Below are 20,079 nucleotides of genomic sequence, written 5' to 3'. Positions count from 1 at the left end.
TTTCTAAAAAAAGTTTAAAATATCCAATAAATTTCGTTCTACTTCACGATTGTGTCCCACTTGTTGTTGATTCTTCACAAAAAATTACAATTCCATATCGTTATGTTTGAAGCCTGAAATGTGGCAAAAGGTTGAAAAGTTCAAGGGGGCTGAATACTTTTGCAAGGCACTGTATATTTGATACCCCATTGCTGCCAGCTTGACACTGATAAATTCTGTAATGACTTTAATTCTTGATAACCTGCTGTAATAAACATAAGAATAAAAAAATCAAAGTTCCTCCTCGCATTTACAACAAATATGTTTTTGGAGAAAGACATGTTAATACTGTAACATCAAATTAATCAATTGACAGGAAATTTATTATGGTCTGACATATAACATTTGATAATGAATAAAAGATAACTCATTCATATATTGGTGAACAAAACTTTTTACACTTAATCAAAAGATTGAGGGTAAATTGCTAATATATCCAGTCAGATATGTTTAGTTTGTTTTATGTTGTATTAGGATTTTAACATCATGTTTTACACTTTGGTTACATTCATGACAGAAATGGTAGTTACTCATTACACAAAATTCATCAGTTCAAGTTTTAATATCAAACAATTTTGTATCTCCAATTCACCTCACTTGCACGTCTATGGACTGTGGGAGGAAACAGGAGCTGCCGGAGGAAACCCACGCAGATACAGGGAGAACATGCAAACCTCACACAGAAAGAACCCGGACCACTCCACCTGGGAATTGAACACACAAAGATATATATATTTATTGTTGTTTGAACATCATTAATACATGGGATTTGACACTATCTTAAAGCTTGCCTAACCTGGCACTGTGCAAGCAGAATATGCATAAAAATGAAATTGTAATGGTATGCTTCAAAGCTAACTAAAACATAAATCTTAATACTGGTCTGTCAAGCTAGATGTAGTGTTTGTCTAGTCTAGCAAAACAACCACTAACCAGTTTACAACTACCCTACTTGCATGGTTCTAAGGAAATGTTTGCTAACGTACTTACCTTCATATTTGTCAATGTCGCTGGAGTTGTACATTTAAAATCCTTTTTCCCGCTTGTTAGAAGAAGCAGTACAAACCATGCGTCGGTCGGTCTAAATCGTTCACTGTCAGACGAGGTTAATCTTGAAGACAACAAGTGTAAAAGAGAGCCATGCCTAACGTTATCTGCTTGTTGACGACCGGCAAATGAATACCGGAAGTTGATCTGCCAGTATACGAGAACCCGGAAGACAGTCGTGCATAGAGCCTATTGTTTGCTGTAATATTTTTAGGATTTAAATAAATAAATAATGATAATTAAATATGGTCAGTTTAATATTGATAATTTGTATTAATAGTTCAAATTTGGTGGCCAGAAGTTTGTAACATACTGGTGTTCATTCACAACGTTCAGTACATATATTTTACATTGTATTATATATAAAACCTATATATTAAATGTAAATCGTCATAAACAAAGCTATCTTTAAAACATATTGATATTAAAATTTCCAACATTAAACCCTGTTTACAAAGCAGTTAGCAATTACAGCTCTGTAGTAATAATAACGATAACGCATAGAAAGCTAATTTTAGCATTTTGGTTTAGTTTAGTTCCATTCTTTTTTTTTTCTTTCTTAATGCTAACAGGGGCGGCACAGTGGCTCGGTGGGTAGCACTGTTGCCTCACAGCAAGAAGGTCCTGGGTTCGATCTCCAGGTGGGGCGGTCCGGGTCCTTTCTGTGTGGAGTTTGCATGTTCTCCCCGTGTCTGTGTGGGTTTCCTCCGGGAGCTCCGGTTTCCTCCCACAGTCCAAAGACGTGCAAGTGAGGTGAACTGGAGATACAAAATTGTCCAGGACTGTTATAACTGTGATATAACATTGAGAACTGATGAACCTTGTGTAATGAGTGACTACTGTTTCTGTCATGAATGTAACCAAAGGTGTAAAACGTGACTTTAAAATCCTAATAAACAAACTTAATGCCAACAACTCATTTATTTAATTTCTTTTAAAGATGAATAAATAAAACCTTTACATGTTGTTCACATTTGAATAGTGAACAGGATAATTAATAGATTAATTGAAAATGTATTAAATAAAAACAAACATGGTTAAAGACTTGCTTTTCTTCACTTTTAGCAATAAACCTCAGTGTATAAGGAGTGTTTTGAGATTTGGAGTTTGTTCTGCACCTAGTGAAGATCTAATTATGTCTGATACTTGGTGTTCCCAATAATTTTCCTTCATTCGTTTGGAATGTCAGGCTAAACATGACAAATGTGACCACGCCTGAACATCTACTCTCACAGGAAGTCACATAAGAGTTTGTTATTTTCTACTTTGGACTGTTTGTGAGCAGATAACCTGCAATCATCATTAAATGATAAGACATTTTCCATTACGGAAGCTTCCTTCTCAGTTCCTTGTAAAGCAAGAAAAAGAGTCAATTTCAGCTAATATTTTGTACACAAAACTGTGCCTATAGGTAATACGACAAGCAAGCACCATCCAAAAATTACAGGCCTTTTATGTTTTTACATATTTGAAGGGTTTGGTCCAGCTGGAGACTTTATTTACATGGCTGCAACATGAATTGTTATTTATTTATTTATTTATTTATTTTGCATCCCTTAAAATATTTTTAAACTAGGCCACCTAGATTTTAAAGAATAATCTAAACAAGTCACACCAGTTTGTAATGTAGAAAATGTTTGATGTTTTCTTCTATGACGTGTAAATGCCCAGTGCTGTTTGCTGTATATATATTTACACAGTTGTTTACAGTAAAGGTGGTGTTACGTTCTGGAGATGCAAGAAAAAGAGATTAATAGAGAGAAAACCCATGTGAAAATGAGAGAACATGCCAAACTATTAATGGACGCAGGAATCAAACTTCCAGAGGTTTCCAGAGTATAATAATAGTAGTGGTGCTTGGGTGGTGCAGACATCTAGTATGTTAGCCCACTGCCACCGAAATCAGGGTTCAGATCTGCTGTGTTATTGCCCAGCCGGGCGTCTATGCAGACTATGCCCGAGCATTGCCCTGCCATGGTTTAGTGCCCTGTCCAGGGTATCCAGCTGCCCTGCGCCCAGTGTTTTCAGGTGAAACCTGACCCGCCGAGACCCCAACCAGGATAAAACTCATGATGAAAATGAAAACATGATAATATTTTCTTTCACAAATGAAAGATTGACCTGATGGGATTTTAATGCTTTTTTAAATAGATTAAAGTGTAAAAACAAACAAGCAGCTTCCAGACTTTTAATGTGATAATGGAGTCTGGAAGCGGCGTTCAGTTCAGGTGAAGAACTACACAGCGAACACTTCTACAAGTGATGTCCGTGTATGTTGTGTCATTAAGTGATCTATACTGATGAAATAAAATAAAATATTAATGATATTTGATAATAAAAGCGATTTCGCGGCTGCTCGTGCTTTATTAAAATTTGCCACGGTTAGAATGTGTGGTGACCTTTGGTCAGACTGGCGTCACGCGTGACGTCACGAGGCACGCGTGTATCCTGAGATGGGTGAAGCCGCTAACACCAGTGTGCCAGGCTCCCCCCAAAAATAACTAGATCTGTACATTTGGGGTGATTTTTCGGGTTAAATCGGATGCTCGGGTGGACCTGCGTGCTTGCTGGGTGCCAGTAATTGCGCTCATTACTGGTAAACATCCGTGCAGTGAGGAAGTGGGATGTGGCCGGACTGGATCTCCAGTTAGGATCTGCGACCGTGCTGTCCAACCCGGGCTCCAGTTTAAACCCCCTTGCAGTGCGGACGGGTATAAAAAGCCCCGCGATGGCACCCAGAGGACGAACTGGGAGTCAGATCCACAACAGGCGAGTCGTAAGTAATCGTTAGACTGGGAGAATGGACTCGTCGGTAGCACTGGGCAGGCTGGAGCTCGGGCGCGCGGCTGCCGTGCCACCGGGAGCGCGCCTGAGGGACAGGAGCGCGCAGCAGCAGAGCGCGGGGACGCGCCCTCGCCCCGGCGGCTGTGTCCCCCTCTCACATCAAGTGGCCGGACACAAGTATGGCGTGGATAAAGTAGGTCAGTGTGGACATTTACCTGGTTTATACATAGAGTGACCATTATGTGATCTGTTCAGCTATGAGGACAGCCACTCTTCTGAGAAGGCTTCTCACTAGGCTTTGAAGTATGCCTGTGTATGGGAATTTGTGCCCATTTGGTCTGATTAGGATGGTGGTGTTGGTCAACAAAGCCTCAACTGATGTTCCATTGGAGTTCCACCTGGGAATCGAACCCAGGACCTTTTTGCTGTGAGTAGAAGTGCCACCCTATACACAGAGTGACCTCTGTGGGATCTGAGAAGGCTTCTCACTAGGCTTTGAAGTATGTCCATGTGTGGGAATTTGTGCCCATTCAGTCGCTGTTGTTGGTCAAGAAAGCTTCAATTGATGTTCCATTGGAGTTTCTTTGAACTGAGCTTTTTATCATGTCTTTATTTCATGGAACAGGAAAGGGCCTTCCCTAAATGATACCCCGCCCGGTCAAAAGTCCAGAAATCATGGAACTTTGTTTCTGAAACAAAGTCCAAACTGTCACTCTGTGGCGCAAGAAAATGAATCAAAATGGTCAGATTTAATCCACCAAAAACATGTTGTTTACAGTCAAGCAAGCTTTACGTTGACATAGGTGTACACTTGGAATAAAGATGCCCCCGCTTCTGCTTTGTCCTTGTAATCAGTAACAGAGATCAGTCGAGCGTGCTGGTGCTGGTGTTGGATCAGGTGCTTCGTCCTCGCTCGACAGGCTCCGAGCCCGTGCTGATTGAAAGCCTGTCTGACAGGTGGACAAACCTGTTGATGTCTTTGTAAAGGTGACCGTGGGTAAATGCACCACCACCATGAAGGAACCGTGGGGTGTTTTCTGTCATAAACAGAAAGATATGAGGGACCGGTTTTTTTAGCACACGTGGGAGTGGAGGGGAAATGATGGTGCAGATGATGCAACCCAGCAAGCGGTTAGTCAAGAAAGTGTCGAAATGAGAGCGCCAGTTTCATCTGGAAACTGGTGATTAATAAATGCCAGTAAAAGGGTGGAAATCACATTATTTAGCAGAAGCTGGGATCTGTAAAGATGAGAGGAAAATACAGAAGGAAATAATTCTGGTGGGCTGAACCTATCCCTAATAACGATGGGGAAACTTAATATAGGAAGACAGCAAGAGGAAAAACAACCAGTCGTTTTGCTGCCCTTAATTACTTAGTTTTAATAAAGGACGCTCTTTGGGGCGAATTGGAATGACGCATGAACATTAGGTGACAGAGAACAGCTAACGAAATGGGACTGCTGATCCGAAACCAAACAATCAACGAGACGTATAGAACTTATTGGTTTGATTGTTTCTGAAATAATGCAGGTGCAATTTGAAATATTCAATCAACCCCACAATATCATTGACCCCGTCTATACTTGATAGGGGGAAGGTATTTTTCTGGGCACCAGACAAACAGCTGATCTATACAGCCAAATAGTTCCAGTTTACATTCGTCACTCCATGGAACTGTTCAAGACTGCTCTGCAGTCCGGTCCAAATTCCTTCTGGTTTTTTGCTCAAGAGTGGTTTGAGTTGTGGAGTCCAGCCGTGAAGTTCTTGGCTGTTAAGTGATCTTGTTATGGTTGGCACTGACACGTTTGTCCCAGCTGGGTTTCCTCCTATGGCTGTTGCACTATAAGTTTGGAACTTCTGGACAATATGAGCAACCGTTTCTCTTTTGGTGTAACTGTGAGCAGCTCATTGGTTCTTATCATGGGTGCGACACACCGTCAACACTCGAACCTCTGTGCGGTGTTTGTACTGCGTAAGACATCACAGCTAAAGCAAACTAAAGGTCGTTATTGAGTCCCAGGGGTTTAATCATGTTGTTGCCCAACTTTAGGTCCTACAGACTAGCGGTAGGTTTAGAGATCTGCGTTATTATATAAGGGTTGAATAATTGTGACATGGCGGAATTAAAAATAGATGTTAAGACTCTAAAGTACCTCATTTATTTTCTTTCTTTATTTGCTGCATTTATTGTTGAATATTTCTGATTGCAAATTTAATTGTGTTTTTCTTACTTCAAGGTAGAAATTGTCAAATAAACCCAATTCTGTCCTTACTTTTAAAGAAATCTAATTCTGTTTTAACTTTAAAGAATCATACATTTCTCCCCCTTTGATGAGAAAAACATCAATGTGTAATTCTGGATTTTAAATGGTACTCTTTTTTTTTTCCAGGATTTTTAAAGTATTCAGGGATATTTTAGAGCCAAAGCTACCTCGATTAGACGATGCCAACTTACCAGCGTATATATTTTGCTTAAACTCGGTGCGTCCCGTTCAGACCAGTCGGAGCAGAGCTCAGCTATCGTAGTGCTGTTATTGAGCAGGTGTGCGCCGGTCTGTCTGTTTAACCAGGTTTACTTTACTGATCCTATTGTGTGAATGCGAGTCAGCTCATGAATCTCGCTCGTTCACGGCACCACTGCAATGTTTTCACGAAGCGTTGAATTGAATCGAGTATGTCTGGTGCCAAAATCCAGAACGGTTTGGCGCTTTTCCACCCACAATCACAGGTTCTCGGCCAGAAAAGTGGGTGTCGTTCCAGCCCCATAATGTTTCTGGTTCGGAACCAACAAACCTTGGATGCAAAACCACTTCCATCCAATCATTGGGCTCTCAAACCAGTAAAAATGGGGGTCCAGCACCACTTTGTTTTTGGAAAAAGATATATGTGGCCCAAGTTTGTGGACACCACATTCCCAAACCCTCCGCCTGTGGTCTTCACTCTTCTAGACAGACTTTTCACAAGATTTTATGGTCATACAGTTGAAAGAGAATTGAGGATTGGAAGGCCTGGCTTGCAGTCTGCATCCCAGTTCATCCCAAACGTGTGTAATGAGCTTTGAGTCAGGGCTCAGTTCAGACCACAACTCATTAAATGGTTTCTTTCTTTCTGGAAATCCTAAACCCAGTATTTAGAAGGGGTGTCTACATAATTTTGGCCATGTGGTTTACTTAATGTAGCTTTTATTTCAGTGGCCTGATTAGTAACGCTGTAATGGTGTTGAACCGTAGGTATCCTGCAGCATCCCGATGGAACCGTCTTAAAGCAGCTCCAGCCTCCGCCCAGAGGTCCCAGAGAGCTGAAGTTCTACAGCATGGTGAGTGACGTTGAAGGACACCTTTACTTCAAGCTGAATTACCCTTATTAACCAGTTATAGCATGTTAATAGCACCTTCATACGATACATTCTGAGAGTCATACTGGGCCGTCAGTACTGGTCACCGGCAGGTAAACCGATCTGAGGATCTGAGCTTGTCGCCTGAACAGCTTCAGTTCATATTCTCGAGTAACAGTGACCCGATCCTTGTTTTACCCCGTGTGGGGTGCAGGTTTGCGCCGAGGACTGCCGTGATCCCTGCCTGCTGGACCTGCAGAAGCATCTTCCTAAATACTACGGCACGTGGTCTCCTCCAGACAACCCCACAGGTATGAGGAGTCGATCCTGACCAGTATACACTCACAAAACCAGTTTTATATATACATATTCTATAAAATGGTCTTGATTTGACTAATCTGGACTGCAGGCAGGCCAGTCAAGCACACGTACTCTATGTCTACGAAGCCACACTGTTGTAGGGTGAGTCGAATGATCATTGCTTTACTGAAATCAGATGTATGCATTTAAGAAGCGGTTTGCTGTCATCCATGTGAAAGAATTCAGTTTTGCAAAAGAACTGAATCAAACAGTAAGCCTATTTCTACAATGAGGATGGATGGAACTTCTACCGTGTTAAACAGGGGTTGGTTTTGGTTTATCGGTTATGTTGGCTTAGCATTGAGGGTACTGAATTGATGTTTGGAAGGTTGAGGGTTTAAACCCTGCCACTGTTGGACCCTTGAGCAAAGCCCAAAACTCACAGATTTTTTGAATTGTATAATTATATAACGAGGAACATTTTTCTGAACAGAGCTCTACCTGAACCTGGAGGACGTCACGCGGCGCTTCAGGAAGCCCTGCATCATGGACGTGAAGATCGGCCAGCGCAGCTACGACCCCTTCGCCTCGCAGGAGAAGCGGGAGCAGCAGATCAGGAAGTACCCCCTGATGGAGCAGATCGGGTTCCTGGTACTGGGGATGAGGGTAAGCACACGTCGCCCTGCTCCCGTCTTATAGAAAAAGAACTTTGTTTAATTGATGAGAGGTGAGACGCCCACTTTATTACACCTGATGTTCCTGATGTTTATTATTATGGAATATCGAGTTCTGTAATGGCTTTGTGATGGTTGGCCATACGGATGGGTCGTCTGTATTCTGTTGCTCGTTCTTTACCTCCCGAGTCCAGTTCGGTCATTGTGTGTTCTTTGTGTAGGTGTACCAGGTGGGCTTGGACAGCTTCGACACGTACGACCAGCACTACGGCCGGGGTCTCGTCGAGGACACGGTCAAAAACGGTACGGCTGGATGTTTAAAATGTGGCTTACTGGTCGCCCTTCCAGTTTGGGAGCCGAGGGTACGAAGCAGGAACACACCGCTGGAGGAGGATGTAGGGCAGATTTGGATATGCTTAAACCCCCCCCCCCCCCCCCCCCCCCGCCCCCACCCATAGGTCGAGATCCCAGCTGTGCAGAACTTGCACATCAGACCGCTGCGCTACCCATCATTTTCATCCCCGCTTTATACTGGTCAGGGATGCGACAGGTCCGGGTCCATTCCATCGCAAGGCTTCGGCCGCTCCCCTCTCCTTAGATATAACCAATCATGAACGTGTAGGGATGGGCTAGCATAACAGACCTCTGTGCCCCTTGGGTGGGTCGCGAGCCAAAAAAATGGGTCACAGACAGAAATTATAATTAAATAAACAAATTTTAAACTTGTACATGAACGCCCCCTTGTGGAGGCTTTACGTCACACCTTGTAAACCACAGTGGGTAGATGAAGATGATTTCATTTTGTGCTGCAGGTCTCTCCAAGTTCTTCTACAACGGCGAGACGCTGCGCCGGGACGCCGTCGCCGCCAGCCTCGTCAGGGTGCGGAACATCCTGGGCTGGTTCGAGAGCCAGAGCCAGCTGAACTTTTACGCCAGCTCTCTGCTCTTCGTCTACGAGGGGCTTCCGTCGTCCACGGGGAAGAGAGGCGGCGCGCCGCAGAAGAACGAGGAGGTCCTGGAGTACAACAACAACATCAAGCAGAGCCTCTCCAGCGTGTACAGGAACGGCTGCGAGGAGGAGATCACGGAGTACGGGAAGGAGGAGGAGGAGACCACGGAGGTGGAGGTGAGAATGATCGACTTCGCTCACGTCTTCCCCAGCAAGGTGCACGACCACGGCTACGTCTACGGCCTGAGGAACCTGCTCAAGGTGCTGCAGCAGATCCTGGACGACTGAAGGTTCCTCATGTAGGTCCTTTCATCTCAACAGAGGAAAAACTCTTAGAATTTTAGGTTGGGGGGCTTGGGGGGGGGGTTGTATAGGTCCTGTTTTTTCCTCTGATCAGAGCCCTCGAGTCTGCACTACCTGGAGTGTAATGAAGTACCACATTTTAAAGCTCGGTCTAATAGATCTTCGTGTGTGTGTGTGTGTGTGTGTGTGTGTGTGTGTGTGTGTGTGTGTGTGTGTTGAAAGCAGCTCTGCGCTCTTGTGTATTTTACTCAGGTAAACTAATTCCGTAGTCATGTACTGTTTTGCTTCAGCTGATTTAAAGATGATTTAATGTTTTTTATTTTAATCATAACTCAAATCATCGTTTACTCAAATCCTGCTATTCAGACAAGATCTGGCATTTGGCGGATCCTTTTATTGAAAGACCGGGAGTAAGGGCCTTGCTTAGGGGCCCAACTTTACATTGGTTAGGCTTAAACATAGTCCAGCACCTTTACTGCTGAGCTACCACTGTCCTGTATACAGTATATACGCTATATAGCGGCCTGTCCATTCAATTGAGCATTTCTAGCGTAGACTCAAGACCCACTGCGACCCTGACCAGAATGAAATGATTACTAAATATTAATAAATTATTTTTATAATCAATAAAATTAATTTTATTCAGATTCTGAACAGACAGCGCTTAAAAAGATTAAAGCGTTCGGTATCTGACTGAAACATCAGCACCACCTGGTGGTGCTCAACGGAACTGCAGCTGTTTTTCTCTAGAAAAATAGAATTAATTCACTGTCTGTTTTACCGTCGCGTTATCCTGGTCAGGGTCACGGTGGGCCTGATTCACTGGCTGAGCACCCCAGACAGGTGGGAGGAAACCAGAGCCCCGGAGGAAACCCTTAAAGATTCAGGGAGAACATGCAAACCCCACACAGAAAAACCTTGCTGTGAGTCTGAATAGCAGGTTTTGGATCTCCATGTTCTTCTAGACTATAGTTCATTAACCTTTGCTGCCAAACCGACCCTGCCTGTGGATGAAACCCTGTTGACGTGTCGTGATTTTTTAAATCTCATACAGAACGTTTCTTATGTATATATACGGTATTAAATATTTTGTGACTGACGATGCAATTTAATTTAATTTTTATGTTTTATATATTTGGTCAGTTCTGTTGATAGTTTCTTCCTGCTGTGTATGACTGAGGAGTAAATGTGTAAGATAACCTATAAGTAATGTATATAATTCACTTCCTGCTATGTAAGTGGCTTTAAGTGTGTTTTAATGATGTCCAGTCAGCTCAAAGTGTTCGGATTGGTGCCATCGACCAGCCAGCAGAGGTCGCAATTGCAGCATTTGTGATGAATCCTTGCAGCCCTCCGTCCCTCAGGCACAGCCAGTTATGTCTGTGTAGGTGCCCGGCCGAGAGATAGAACACAAACCACCATGCGCATTTTCTATGCAGTCCCCCTTCCCCAATTGTCCTCCCAATTTAGTCATATCTAATTACCTTTACTGCCCGACACGTGTGCAGTACCGACCGCTTCTTTTCACCTGCACCAGAGATCCGTATTGCGCATGGAGAGTCACGCACCGATCTCCATTATCGCTGTCTTTGTGCAGCACCATCGATCAGCCAGCAGAGGGCGTAACTGCAGCAGTTGTGAGGAATGGCAAACGTAAGGTTGTGGGTTTGAATCCCCACTGCCATGCAGCCACTGACAGGCTCTGACCCCAAGCTTCCAAACAACATGGATGTAAATATGACAAATAGAGATTTTAATCACATAAAAAGCCTTTAAATTAAATTAAATAAAAAGAGGAGATGAGGAGGAGTAAACGGTGTGAGAGATAAATAATAAAACACACTTAAATTTATGATCGCCACAGATTTTTTCTTTTCTTTTATTCATTAGATGTATGATTTTAACTGGTGACCGCGTCTGTAATGATTTTATACCTGCGTATGCTTTTCATTATTGTTGCTGCTGGATTTTATTTGTAATATCTTTGCAATTTTCTTTATGGGCATTGAAAGTTTGTGTTAAACAAACGGATTAATCTGTGCGTAATCACTGTACAAGCTGATGTGGTTCAAAATCAGTGGAATTTATTCATCATCTCAGTAAAAATCCTTTTATTTTACTACATGACTGCAAAAATCTGGACAGTATTTTTGTTGAAAAACAAACACAGTATGTTGTTGAAACATGCAGCTCGTGTTCTGACCTCGCCTCGACTGTAGAACCGGCTTTTTAACATTCCCCGTTCCTTCTGAGCCCGGAAATGAGGGAACGAGGCCACGTGTTCTCATGGTGAAAGGAAAATTGGAATTTTGTGTCTTCTGGGAAAGTCGGTCTGACCTGCGTGTTTAATTCCAGGCTCAGGAACAGTCAGTCAGGGTGTTACGGGACTTTCGAGTCAGTGTTTGAGGGAAGGTTTCGGGCCCCTGTGTGTTTTTATTTACACGGCCAGTCGCAGCTCATGTTTACCGTTCTGCTATCTGTAATTTGATGACTAAAGGAAACAGAATAAACTGTACGACGTCCGTATCGACGTTTCTGCTGTAAACTGATCCGAGCTTCTCTCTCTTTTTAATTTTAGCACTCGGCTGATTTCTGTGCTGGTGCTCGGTGCGCTTTAATTATTTTCTTGACTGGAACTGGCTAATTCTGGCGCCCGTTAGCCCACCGTCGCCGAGATCCGGGCTCGAACCTGTGCGGTGCTGTCGGCCAACCGGGCACCTGCACAGACGTGATCGAATAGTGGGTGTCCTTGTCTCACACTCAGTGTTTCCTGGTGGATGAAATGAAATGGAAAAGAGAAACAGGTTCATCCTTAGATCCTTGTTTATTCTGCTGTGTAGCTGGACTTAATCAACTGCTTACTCTGTACACCCGATAATGGTAATTCCGATTTCTGAGGGTTCGAATCCCGGGCTGGGCTTACATACACATACACAGATGGGCTCATGGCATTGAGGGGACACATCAGTGCCCACTTAGTGCAAGTTCCATGCCAGGACAAATAGGAGGGTTGAATTAGGAAGGGCACTGTGCCCAAAAATGTGGGCGGATGATTCGCTTTGGCGCCCTCTAGTGGGAGCAGCTGAAAGGAACCATCTCAGTCTCGTTCAGTTACATGGACAGTGTGTTTTGGGGGGTAAAAATGACTCTGGTATTTGAGGTAAATTCTCCTGTCAGCATTCGGTACAAAATTCACTTTTGGGTCTTTGGTTTTATTTTCTGTGGCGGTCAGTTGGAACATGACTGGAACACACAGGCACATGTGAGGACGGTATGAACTTAACGGGGAACGTTCTCCTCTGTGAGACCTTTGCAAAGTTCTCTAGGTCGAGGATCTAGAGGGGAAATGGTTATGACTCGACGAGCTCAGATCAAATCCACTAAATTAACAACAGCGTTTGTAGTATACATGTAGATCATGTAATAATGTACTCATATATCAGATGTATAGTTGGCAAATCTATTATTATTAATAAAAGTAATGAATACATCTATTGTTCTCTTTTTTTTATTACATTGCCTCGCACATAGCATTTAAAAACTCCAGCAGCGCTGCTGTGTCTGATCCACTCAAACCAGCACAACACACACTAACACACCACCACCATGTCAGTGTCACTGCAGTGCTGAGAATGATCCACCACCTATATAATACCTGCTCTGTGGGGGTCCTGTGGGGGTCCTGATGATTGAAGAACAGGGTGAAAGCAGGTTAAAAAAGTATGCAGAGAAACAGATGACCTACAGTCAGTAATTGTAGAACTACAAAGTGCTTCTATATGGTAAGTGGAGTGTAGAAACAAGGAGGTGGTTTTAATGTTATGGCTGATCGGTGTATATATACAGTGTATCACAAAAGTGAGTACACCCCTCACATTTCTGCAGATATTTAAGTATATCTTTTCATGGGACAACACTGACAAAATGACACTTTGACACAATGAAAAGTAGTCTGTGTGCAGCTTATATAACAGTGTAAATTTATTCTTCCCTCAAAATAACTCAATATACAGCCATTAATGTCTAAACCACCGGCAACAAAAGTGAGTACACCCCTAAGAGACTACACCCCTAAATGTCCAAATTGAGCACTGCTTGTCATTTTCCCTCCAAAATATCATGTGATTTGTTAGTGTTACTAGGTCTCAGGTATGCATAGGGAGCAGGTGTGTTCAATTTAGTAGTACAGCTCTCACACTCTCTCATACTGGTCACTGAAAGTTCCAACATGGCACCTCATGGCAAAGAACTCTCTGAGGATCTTAAAAGACGAATTGTTGCGCTACATGAAGATGGCCAAGGCTACAAGAAGATTGCCAACACCCTGAAACTGAGCTGCAGCACAGTGGCCAAGATCATCCAGCGTTTTAAAAGAGCAGGGTCCACTCAGAGCAGACCTCGCGTTGGTCGTCCAAAGAAGCTGAGTGCACGTGCTCAGCGTCACATCCAACTGCTGTCTTTGAAAGATAGGTGCAGGAGTGCTGTCAGCATTGCTGCAGAGATTGAAAAGGTGGGGGGTCAGCCTGTCAGTGCTCAGACCATACGCCGCACACTACATCAAATTGGTCTGCATGGCTGTCACCCCAGAAGGAAGCCTCTTCTGAAGTCTTTACACAAGAAAGCCCGCAAACAGTTTGCTGAAGACATGTCAACAAAGGACATGGATTACTGGAACCATGTCCTATGGTCTGATGAGACCAAGATTAATTTGTTTGGTTCAGATGGTCTCAAGCATGTGTGGTGGCAATCAGGTGAGAAGTACAAAGATAAGTGTGTCATGCCTACAGTCAAGCATGGTGGTGGGAATGCCATGGTCTGGGGCTGCATGAGTGCAGCAGGTGTTGGGGAGTTACATTTCATTGAGGGACACATGAACTCCAATATGTACTGTGAAATACTGAAGCAGAGCATGATCCCCTCCCTCCGGAAACTGGGTCGCAGGGCAGTGTTCCAGCATGATAATGACCCCAAACACACCTCTAAGACGACCACTGCTTTATTGAAGAGGCTGAGGGTAAAGGTGATGGACTGGCCAAGCATGTCTCCAGACCTAAACCCAATAGAACATCTTTGGGGCATCCTCAAGCGGAAGGTGGAGGAGCGCAAAGTCTCGAATATCCGCCAGCTCCGTGATGTCGTCATGGAGGAGTGGAAAAGCATTCCAGTGGCAACCTGTGAAGCTCTGGTAAACTCCATGCCCAGGAGAGTTAAGGCAGTTCTGGGAAATAATGGTGGCCACACAAAATATTGACACTTCAGGAACTTTCACTAAGGGGTGTACTCACTTTTGTTGCCGGTGGTTTAGACATTAATGGCTGTATATTGAGTTATTTTGAGGGAAGAATAAATTTACACTGTTATATAAGCTGCACACAGACTACTTTTCATTGTGTCAAAGTGTCATTTTGTCAGTGTTGTCCCATGAAAAGATATACTTAAATATCTGCAGAAATGTGAGGGGTGTACTCACTTTTGTGATACACTGTATATATTTATGTAAATATATATGTAAATGTTTATGTAAATATATATATTTACATTATCAGCATTTAGCAGACACCTTTATCCAAAGCGACCTACAGTACAGTGACAGTATATTGTCTAAGCAACAGAGGGTTAAGAGCCTTGCTCAAGGGCCCAACAGCAGCAACCTGGCAGTGGTGGGGCTTCAACCAGTGACCTTCTGATCAATTATGGGTATGTATGTATAAAGTGACTGTTCTCAGATTAGGATAACACAATGGGTAGCACTGTCGCCTCACAGCAACAAGGTCCTGGGTTCGATCCCCAGGTGGGGCAGTCCGGGTCCTTTCTGTTTGGAGTTTGCATGTTCTCCCCGTGTCTGCGTGGGTTTCCTCCAGGAGCTCTGGTTTCCTCCCACACAAAATTGTCTGTGACTGTGTTTGACATTAAACTTGTAAACTGATGAATCTTGTGTAATGAGTTACTACCGTTTCTGTCATGAATGTAACCAAAGTGTGTAAAACATGATGTTATATTTTATATAACATCATATATAACATATAAATATTTATTTATTTATAAATAAATAAATAAATAAATAAATAATATTGGGACCTTTTTTTGCATCAAATTTTGCAACAACTGGCTTTTCTTCATGTCTTTATAGAGCTCACGCATGCTGGAACAGGATGAGGCCTTCCCTAAACTGTTGCTGCAAAGCTGAAAGCATGCTATTAATTTATATAATTGATTTATAACACCTGTTAGCAACTATTGTGGCTGAAACCTACAAATTCAGTAAGGGGCGTCTGAATACTTTTGTACATATAGTGTTCCTCCTCTAGATGTCACTGAGGTATCAGGGTTCCTGTGGTGTTCCTGTGGTGTTCTGAGCATTTTCCAACCCCACTGCATTGTTTTTGATCTCCTGAAATAAATGGCTACGTGATTGCAAATTCAGTTTCTGGTTTCTTAGCATCGTGATTAAATATGGAAGCAGCTCAATCCCGCTTGGCAACCCTCTCAAAAAAACCCCAAAACCATAATTTAATCTGGCAACTAACTTGGACCGTTCTCCGGCATCATTAATCCATCCTACCGAACCTCCAACATCGAGGAAACGGAGCCAATCTGCAGGAATCCAGTGACGATTACAGACCCAACCGAGCTGTACGCTGAAGAGCAGTTTTAATTACAGGAGCGCAAGTGCTAGACCGGCATGCCTGCAGTACAAACCTGCCTCTAATTAAAAAAACATGTGGTGCCAAAAAGAATAATAAAGCCCTGTGTGGTCCCAAATTTTCTAGGTGGTGTAGGTGGGTGATTTCAAGGGCTCAGAACCAGACAGGCACCACAACTGTAGCTCATACTGAATTTTGCCTCAACTTACTGCCTATACGGAGTTTGTAATGTTCTCCTTTATTGTATGGGTTTTCTTTTAAACACTGCAGTTCTCTTTCCCCGTCTAAAAACCAAACATTAAATCACCCCTTAGTGTGAATCAGAGGGGAACCGTTTAGGCCCTCCAGACCCTCATTCTAAAAATGAAATAATACATATGTGATGACCACCATCCCAAAACCATCCTGTTAACATTTTCATCCAATCTGGCAACTCGTCCTGCCCTCCACCGCTGATCCATCGTTCCCTCGCCTCCCGCAGCCAGAAAAATTAATCCAGTCTGCTGGAACGCCGCGGCGAGTTCAGACACGACGCAGAATTCTGAAAGGAAGATTGATTCAGATCACAGAAATACTCGCTCACGTTCCAGGAACTGATTCCGTCTCCCGGGGACAAAACGAGTCGTTATGATAAATGCTGATGAGCTCGGTGAAAAATTAGATTCCAAAATACTGAACGGAGACGGAGGTGATTATCTGGATGAGTCTCTACCAGTTTAGAGAATCGTTTTATTTATATATTGTGCTGGAAAACGTCTTCAGGATGAGTATGATTCAGTTAGGGTGGCCACTTCCATAACCCCCCAAAAAGGAGAACATCAGACCTCAAAAAGGAGGACATCAGACCCCTAAGAAGAGGATATCAGACCTCTAAAAGGACATCACACCCTAAAATGAGGGACATTGGACCCCAATAAGAAGGAGGGCATCAGACCTCAAAAAAACAAGGACATCAAACTCCACAAAAAGGAGGGCATCAGATTCTAAAAAGCAGAACATCAGACCCCAATAAGGAGGGCATCAGACCTCAAAAAGAGGGACATCAGACCTCAAAAAGGAGAAACATGAGATCCCAAAAAGGAGGGAATCAGACCCCAAAAAAGGGAAGCATCAGACCCCAAAACGGAGAACATCAGACCCCAAAAAGAGGGACATCAGACCCCAGAAAGTGCTAAAGTGCTAAAGCACTTGAGCTCTTAGGCCTGAAGATGAGAATCTTTCTGTAGTGTCTTTACCTGGGTAATCCCTGTTTAAACACTCCCTCACCACCCAAAAAACCACACACACACCCACACCCACACACACACACACACACACCCACTCCATCTCGCTCTAATGAGGTGCTCCTGCCCTCCTGCTGGTGTGATGTGTTTGTACAGATAAGAGCACTGACACCAATTTAATGACCACTCCACTACACACACACACACACACACACACACACACACACACACACACACACACACACACACACACACACACACACACACACATACTTGACTGCTTAATGAGGTCCACTGAGGCCCAGAGTCTAGCGCTCTAACCCACCGCTGTGGAATACTGACACCTCGTTCGGCCAACAGAACAAAAAAAACGGGGAGTCCCAATACTTTTGCCCATATAGTACGTAGATTCATATAGATTTTCTTTGATCTTTAATGTGATTGTACAAATAGAAAGAATAAAAACATAAACCGTCAGTGTGTGGATAGAGACGAGCCCCACAAGCCCAGAGAAGAGCAGGAAGGTTCTGATTAATGGTGTCCGCCACACAGCGGCCGCCAGCCAGCCTCCGCCGTGCTGTATTCACAGGCAGAACCCCATTACCAGTCTCGCCCGCCGCACTAAAGAAAAATGACGTTTATTCAATAGATCTTCATCAGCGATACGGATCTGACACGGCGCCGTGTAGCCACTGGAAATCGTATTTATAAACCTGGGGTAAAAGTAATTATAGCTTTTAAAATGAACATGAGGTCCATTCAACTGGAACCTGAGCAAAAGAGAGGGACAAGAAACCGAAATAAGTCAACAATACACATCAGACCCCAAAAAGAAGAACACCAGTCTCCAAAAAGAAGAACACCAGTCTCCAAAAAGAAGAACACCAGTCTCCAAAAAGAAGAACACCAGTCTCCAAAAAGAAGAACACCAGTCTCCATACAGGAGATCAGACCTTTAAAAGGAGATCAAACCCCAAAAATGAGTGACATCAGACCCCAAAAAGAAGGGGAATCAGACCCCAAAAAGGAGAACATCAGACCCCAAAAAGAACATCAGACCTCAAAAAGAAGGGGAATCAGACCCCAAAAAGGAGAACATCAGACCCCAAAAAGAAGGGGAATCAGACCCCAAGAAGGAGAACATCAGACCCCAAAAAGAAGGGGAATCAGACCCCAAAAAGAAGAACACCAGTCTCCAAAAAGAAGAACACCAGTCTCCATACAGGAGATCAGACCTTTAAAAGGAGATCAAACCCCAAAAATGAGTGACATCAGACCCCAAAAAGAAGGGGAATCAGACCCCAAAAAGGAGAACATCAGACCCCAAAAAGAACATCAGACCTCAAAAAGAAGGGGAATCAGACCCCAAAAAGGAGAACATCAGACCCCAAAAAGAAGGGGAATCAGACCCCAAGAAGGAGAACATCAGACCCCAAAAAGAAGGGGAATCAGACCCCAAAAAGGAGAACATCAGACCCCAAAATGAAGCAGAATCAGACCCCAAAAAGGAGAACATCAGACCCCAAAAAGGAGAACATCAGACCCCAAAAAGGAGAACATCAGACCTCAAAAAGAAGGGGAATCAGACCCCAAAAAGAAGGGGAATCAGACCCCAAAAAGAAGGGGAATCAGACCCCAAAAAGAAGAACACCAGACCCCAAAAAGAAGAACACCAGTCCCCATACAGGAGATCAGACCTTTAAAAGGAGATCAAACCCCAAAAATGAGTGACATCAGACCCCAAAAAGAAGGGGAATCAGACCCCAAAAAGGAGAACATCAGACCCCAAAAAGAACATCAGACCTCAAAAAGAAGGGGAATCAGACCCCAAAAAGGAGAACATCAGACCCCAAAAAGAAGGGGAATCAGACCCCAAGAAGGAGAACATCAGACCCCAAAAAGAAGGGGAATCAGACCCCAAAAAGGAGAACATCAGACCCCAAAATGAAGCGGAATCAGACCCCAAAAAGGAGAACATCAGACCCCAAAAAGGAGAACATCAGACCTCAAAAAGAAGGGGAATCAGACCCCAAAAAGAAGGGGAATCAGACCCCAAAAAGGAGAACATCAGACCCCAAAAAGAAGGGGAATCAGACCCCAAAATGAAGGGGAATCAGACCCCAAAAAGGAGAACATCAGACCCCAAAAAGGAGAACATCAGACCTCAAAAAGGAGAACATCAGACCTCAAAAAGAAGGGGAATCAGACCCCAAAAGGAAGGGGAATCAGACCCCAAAAAGGAGAACATCAGACACCAAAATGCAGGGGAATCAGACCCCAAAAAGGAGAACATCAGACCCCAAAAAGGAGAACATCAGACCTCAAAAAGAAGGGGAATCAGACCCCAAAATGAAGGGGAATCAGACCCCAAAAAGGAGAACATCAGACCCCAAAAAGGAGAACATCAGACCTCAAAAAGCAGAACATCAGACCTCAAAAAGAAGGGGAATCAGACCCCAAAAGGAAGGGGAATCAGACCCCAAAAAGGAGAACATCAGACACCAAAATGCAGGGGAATCAGACCCCAAAAAGGAGGACATCAGAGTCTCAAAAAGGAGGACATCAGATTCCAAAAAAAACATCAGACCCCAAAAAGGACACCAGACCCTAAAAAGAATGACATCAGACCCCTAAAAGGAGGGTATCAGACCCCAAAAAGAAGAGGAATCAGACCCCCAAAAAGGAGGACATCAGACTTCAGAAAAATCAAGCTTATGGTCGGGTGTCCATATATTTCTGACCATACACTGTATGCTAATCATCCCAGTAAACCAGCGAAGCA

General features: G+C 43.6%; 1 protein-coding gene and 1 long non-coding RNA gene across 3 annotated transcripts; one reads left to right on the top strand and one right to left on the bottom strand.

Annotated features, from left to right (window-relative positions):
* Positions 1-344: 344 nt before the first annotated feature.
* LOC134321666 (uncharacterized) lies at positions 345-1,270 on the bottom strand. The gene is made up of 2 exons (XR_010013880.1): positions 1,030-1,270; positions 345-743 (listed from the first exon to the last, which is right to left on the bottom strand). It is a non-coding gene; the product is annotated as an uncharacterized LOC134321666 (long non-coding RNA).
* Positions 1,271-3,548: 2,278 nt separating this feature from the next.
* On the top strand, positions 3,549-15,591 carry ipmkb (inositol polyphosphate multikinase b). 2 transcript variants are annotated; one of them, XM_063002648.1, is made up of 7 exons: positions 3,549-4,067; positions 7,101-7,186; positions 7,419-7,515; positions 7,998-8,170; positions 8,400-8,481; positions 8,991-9,426; positions 15,561-15,591. In XM_063002648.1, the coding sequence occupies exons 1-6, from the start codon at positions 3,887-3,889 to the stop codon at positions 9,413-9,415; spliced, it is 1,044 nt and encodes a 347-aa protein (XP_062858718.1). In that variant the 5' UTR covers positions 3,549-3,886; the 3' UTR covers positions 9,416-9,426; positions 15,561-15,591. The 2 variants fall into 2 exon arrangements, with proteins under 2 accessions (XP_062858718.1, XP_062858717.1); XM_063002647.1 differs by lacking the exon at positions 15,561-15,591 and having other exon boundaries at positions 8,991-12,920.
* The last annotated feature ends 4,488 nt before the right edge of the window (positions 15,592-20,079 follow it).

This window comes from Trichomycterus rosablanca, chromosome 10, assembly GCF_030014385.1.
Source record: "Trichomycterus rosablanca isolate fTriRos1 chromosome 10, fTriRos1.hap1, whole genome shotgun sequence".
In the NCBI taxonomy this organism is placed as follows: Eukaryota; Metazoa; Chordata; class Actinopteri; order Siluriformes; family Trichomycteridae; genus Trichomycterus; species Trichomycterus rosablanca.
This window is presented reverse-complemented; position numbering and strand designations above follow the sequence as displayed.

What these genes read in the sequence shown, in the direction of transcription:
- ipmkb (XM_063002648.1), top strand. Translation starts at nt 3,887, where the DNA reads ATGGACTCGTCGGTAGCACTGGGCAGGCTGGAGCTCGGGCGCGCGGCT. An exon ending in TCCTCCAGACAACCCCACAG is followed by an intron (nt 7,516 to 7,997) that starts GTATGAGGAGTC and finishes TTTTCTGAACAG; the next exon opens with AGCTCTACCTGAACCTGGAG. An exon ending in CGAGGACACGGTCAAAAACG is followed by an intron (nt 8,482 to 8,990) that starts GTACGGCTGGAT and finishes TTTGTGCTGCAG; the next exon opens with GTCTCTCCAAGTTCTTCTAC.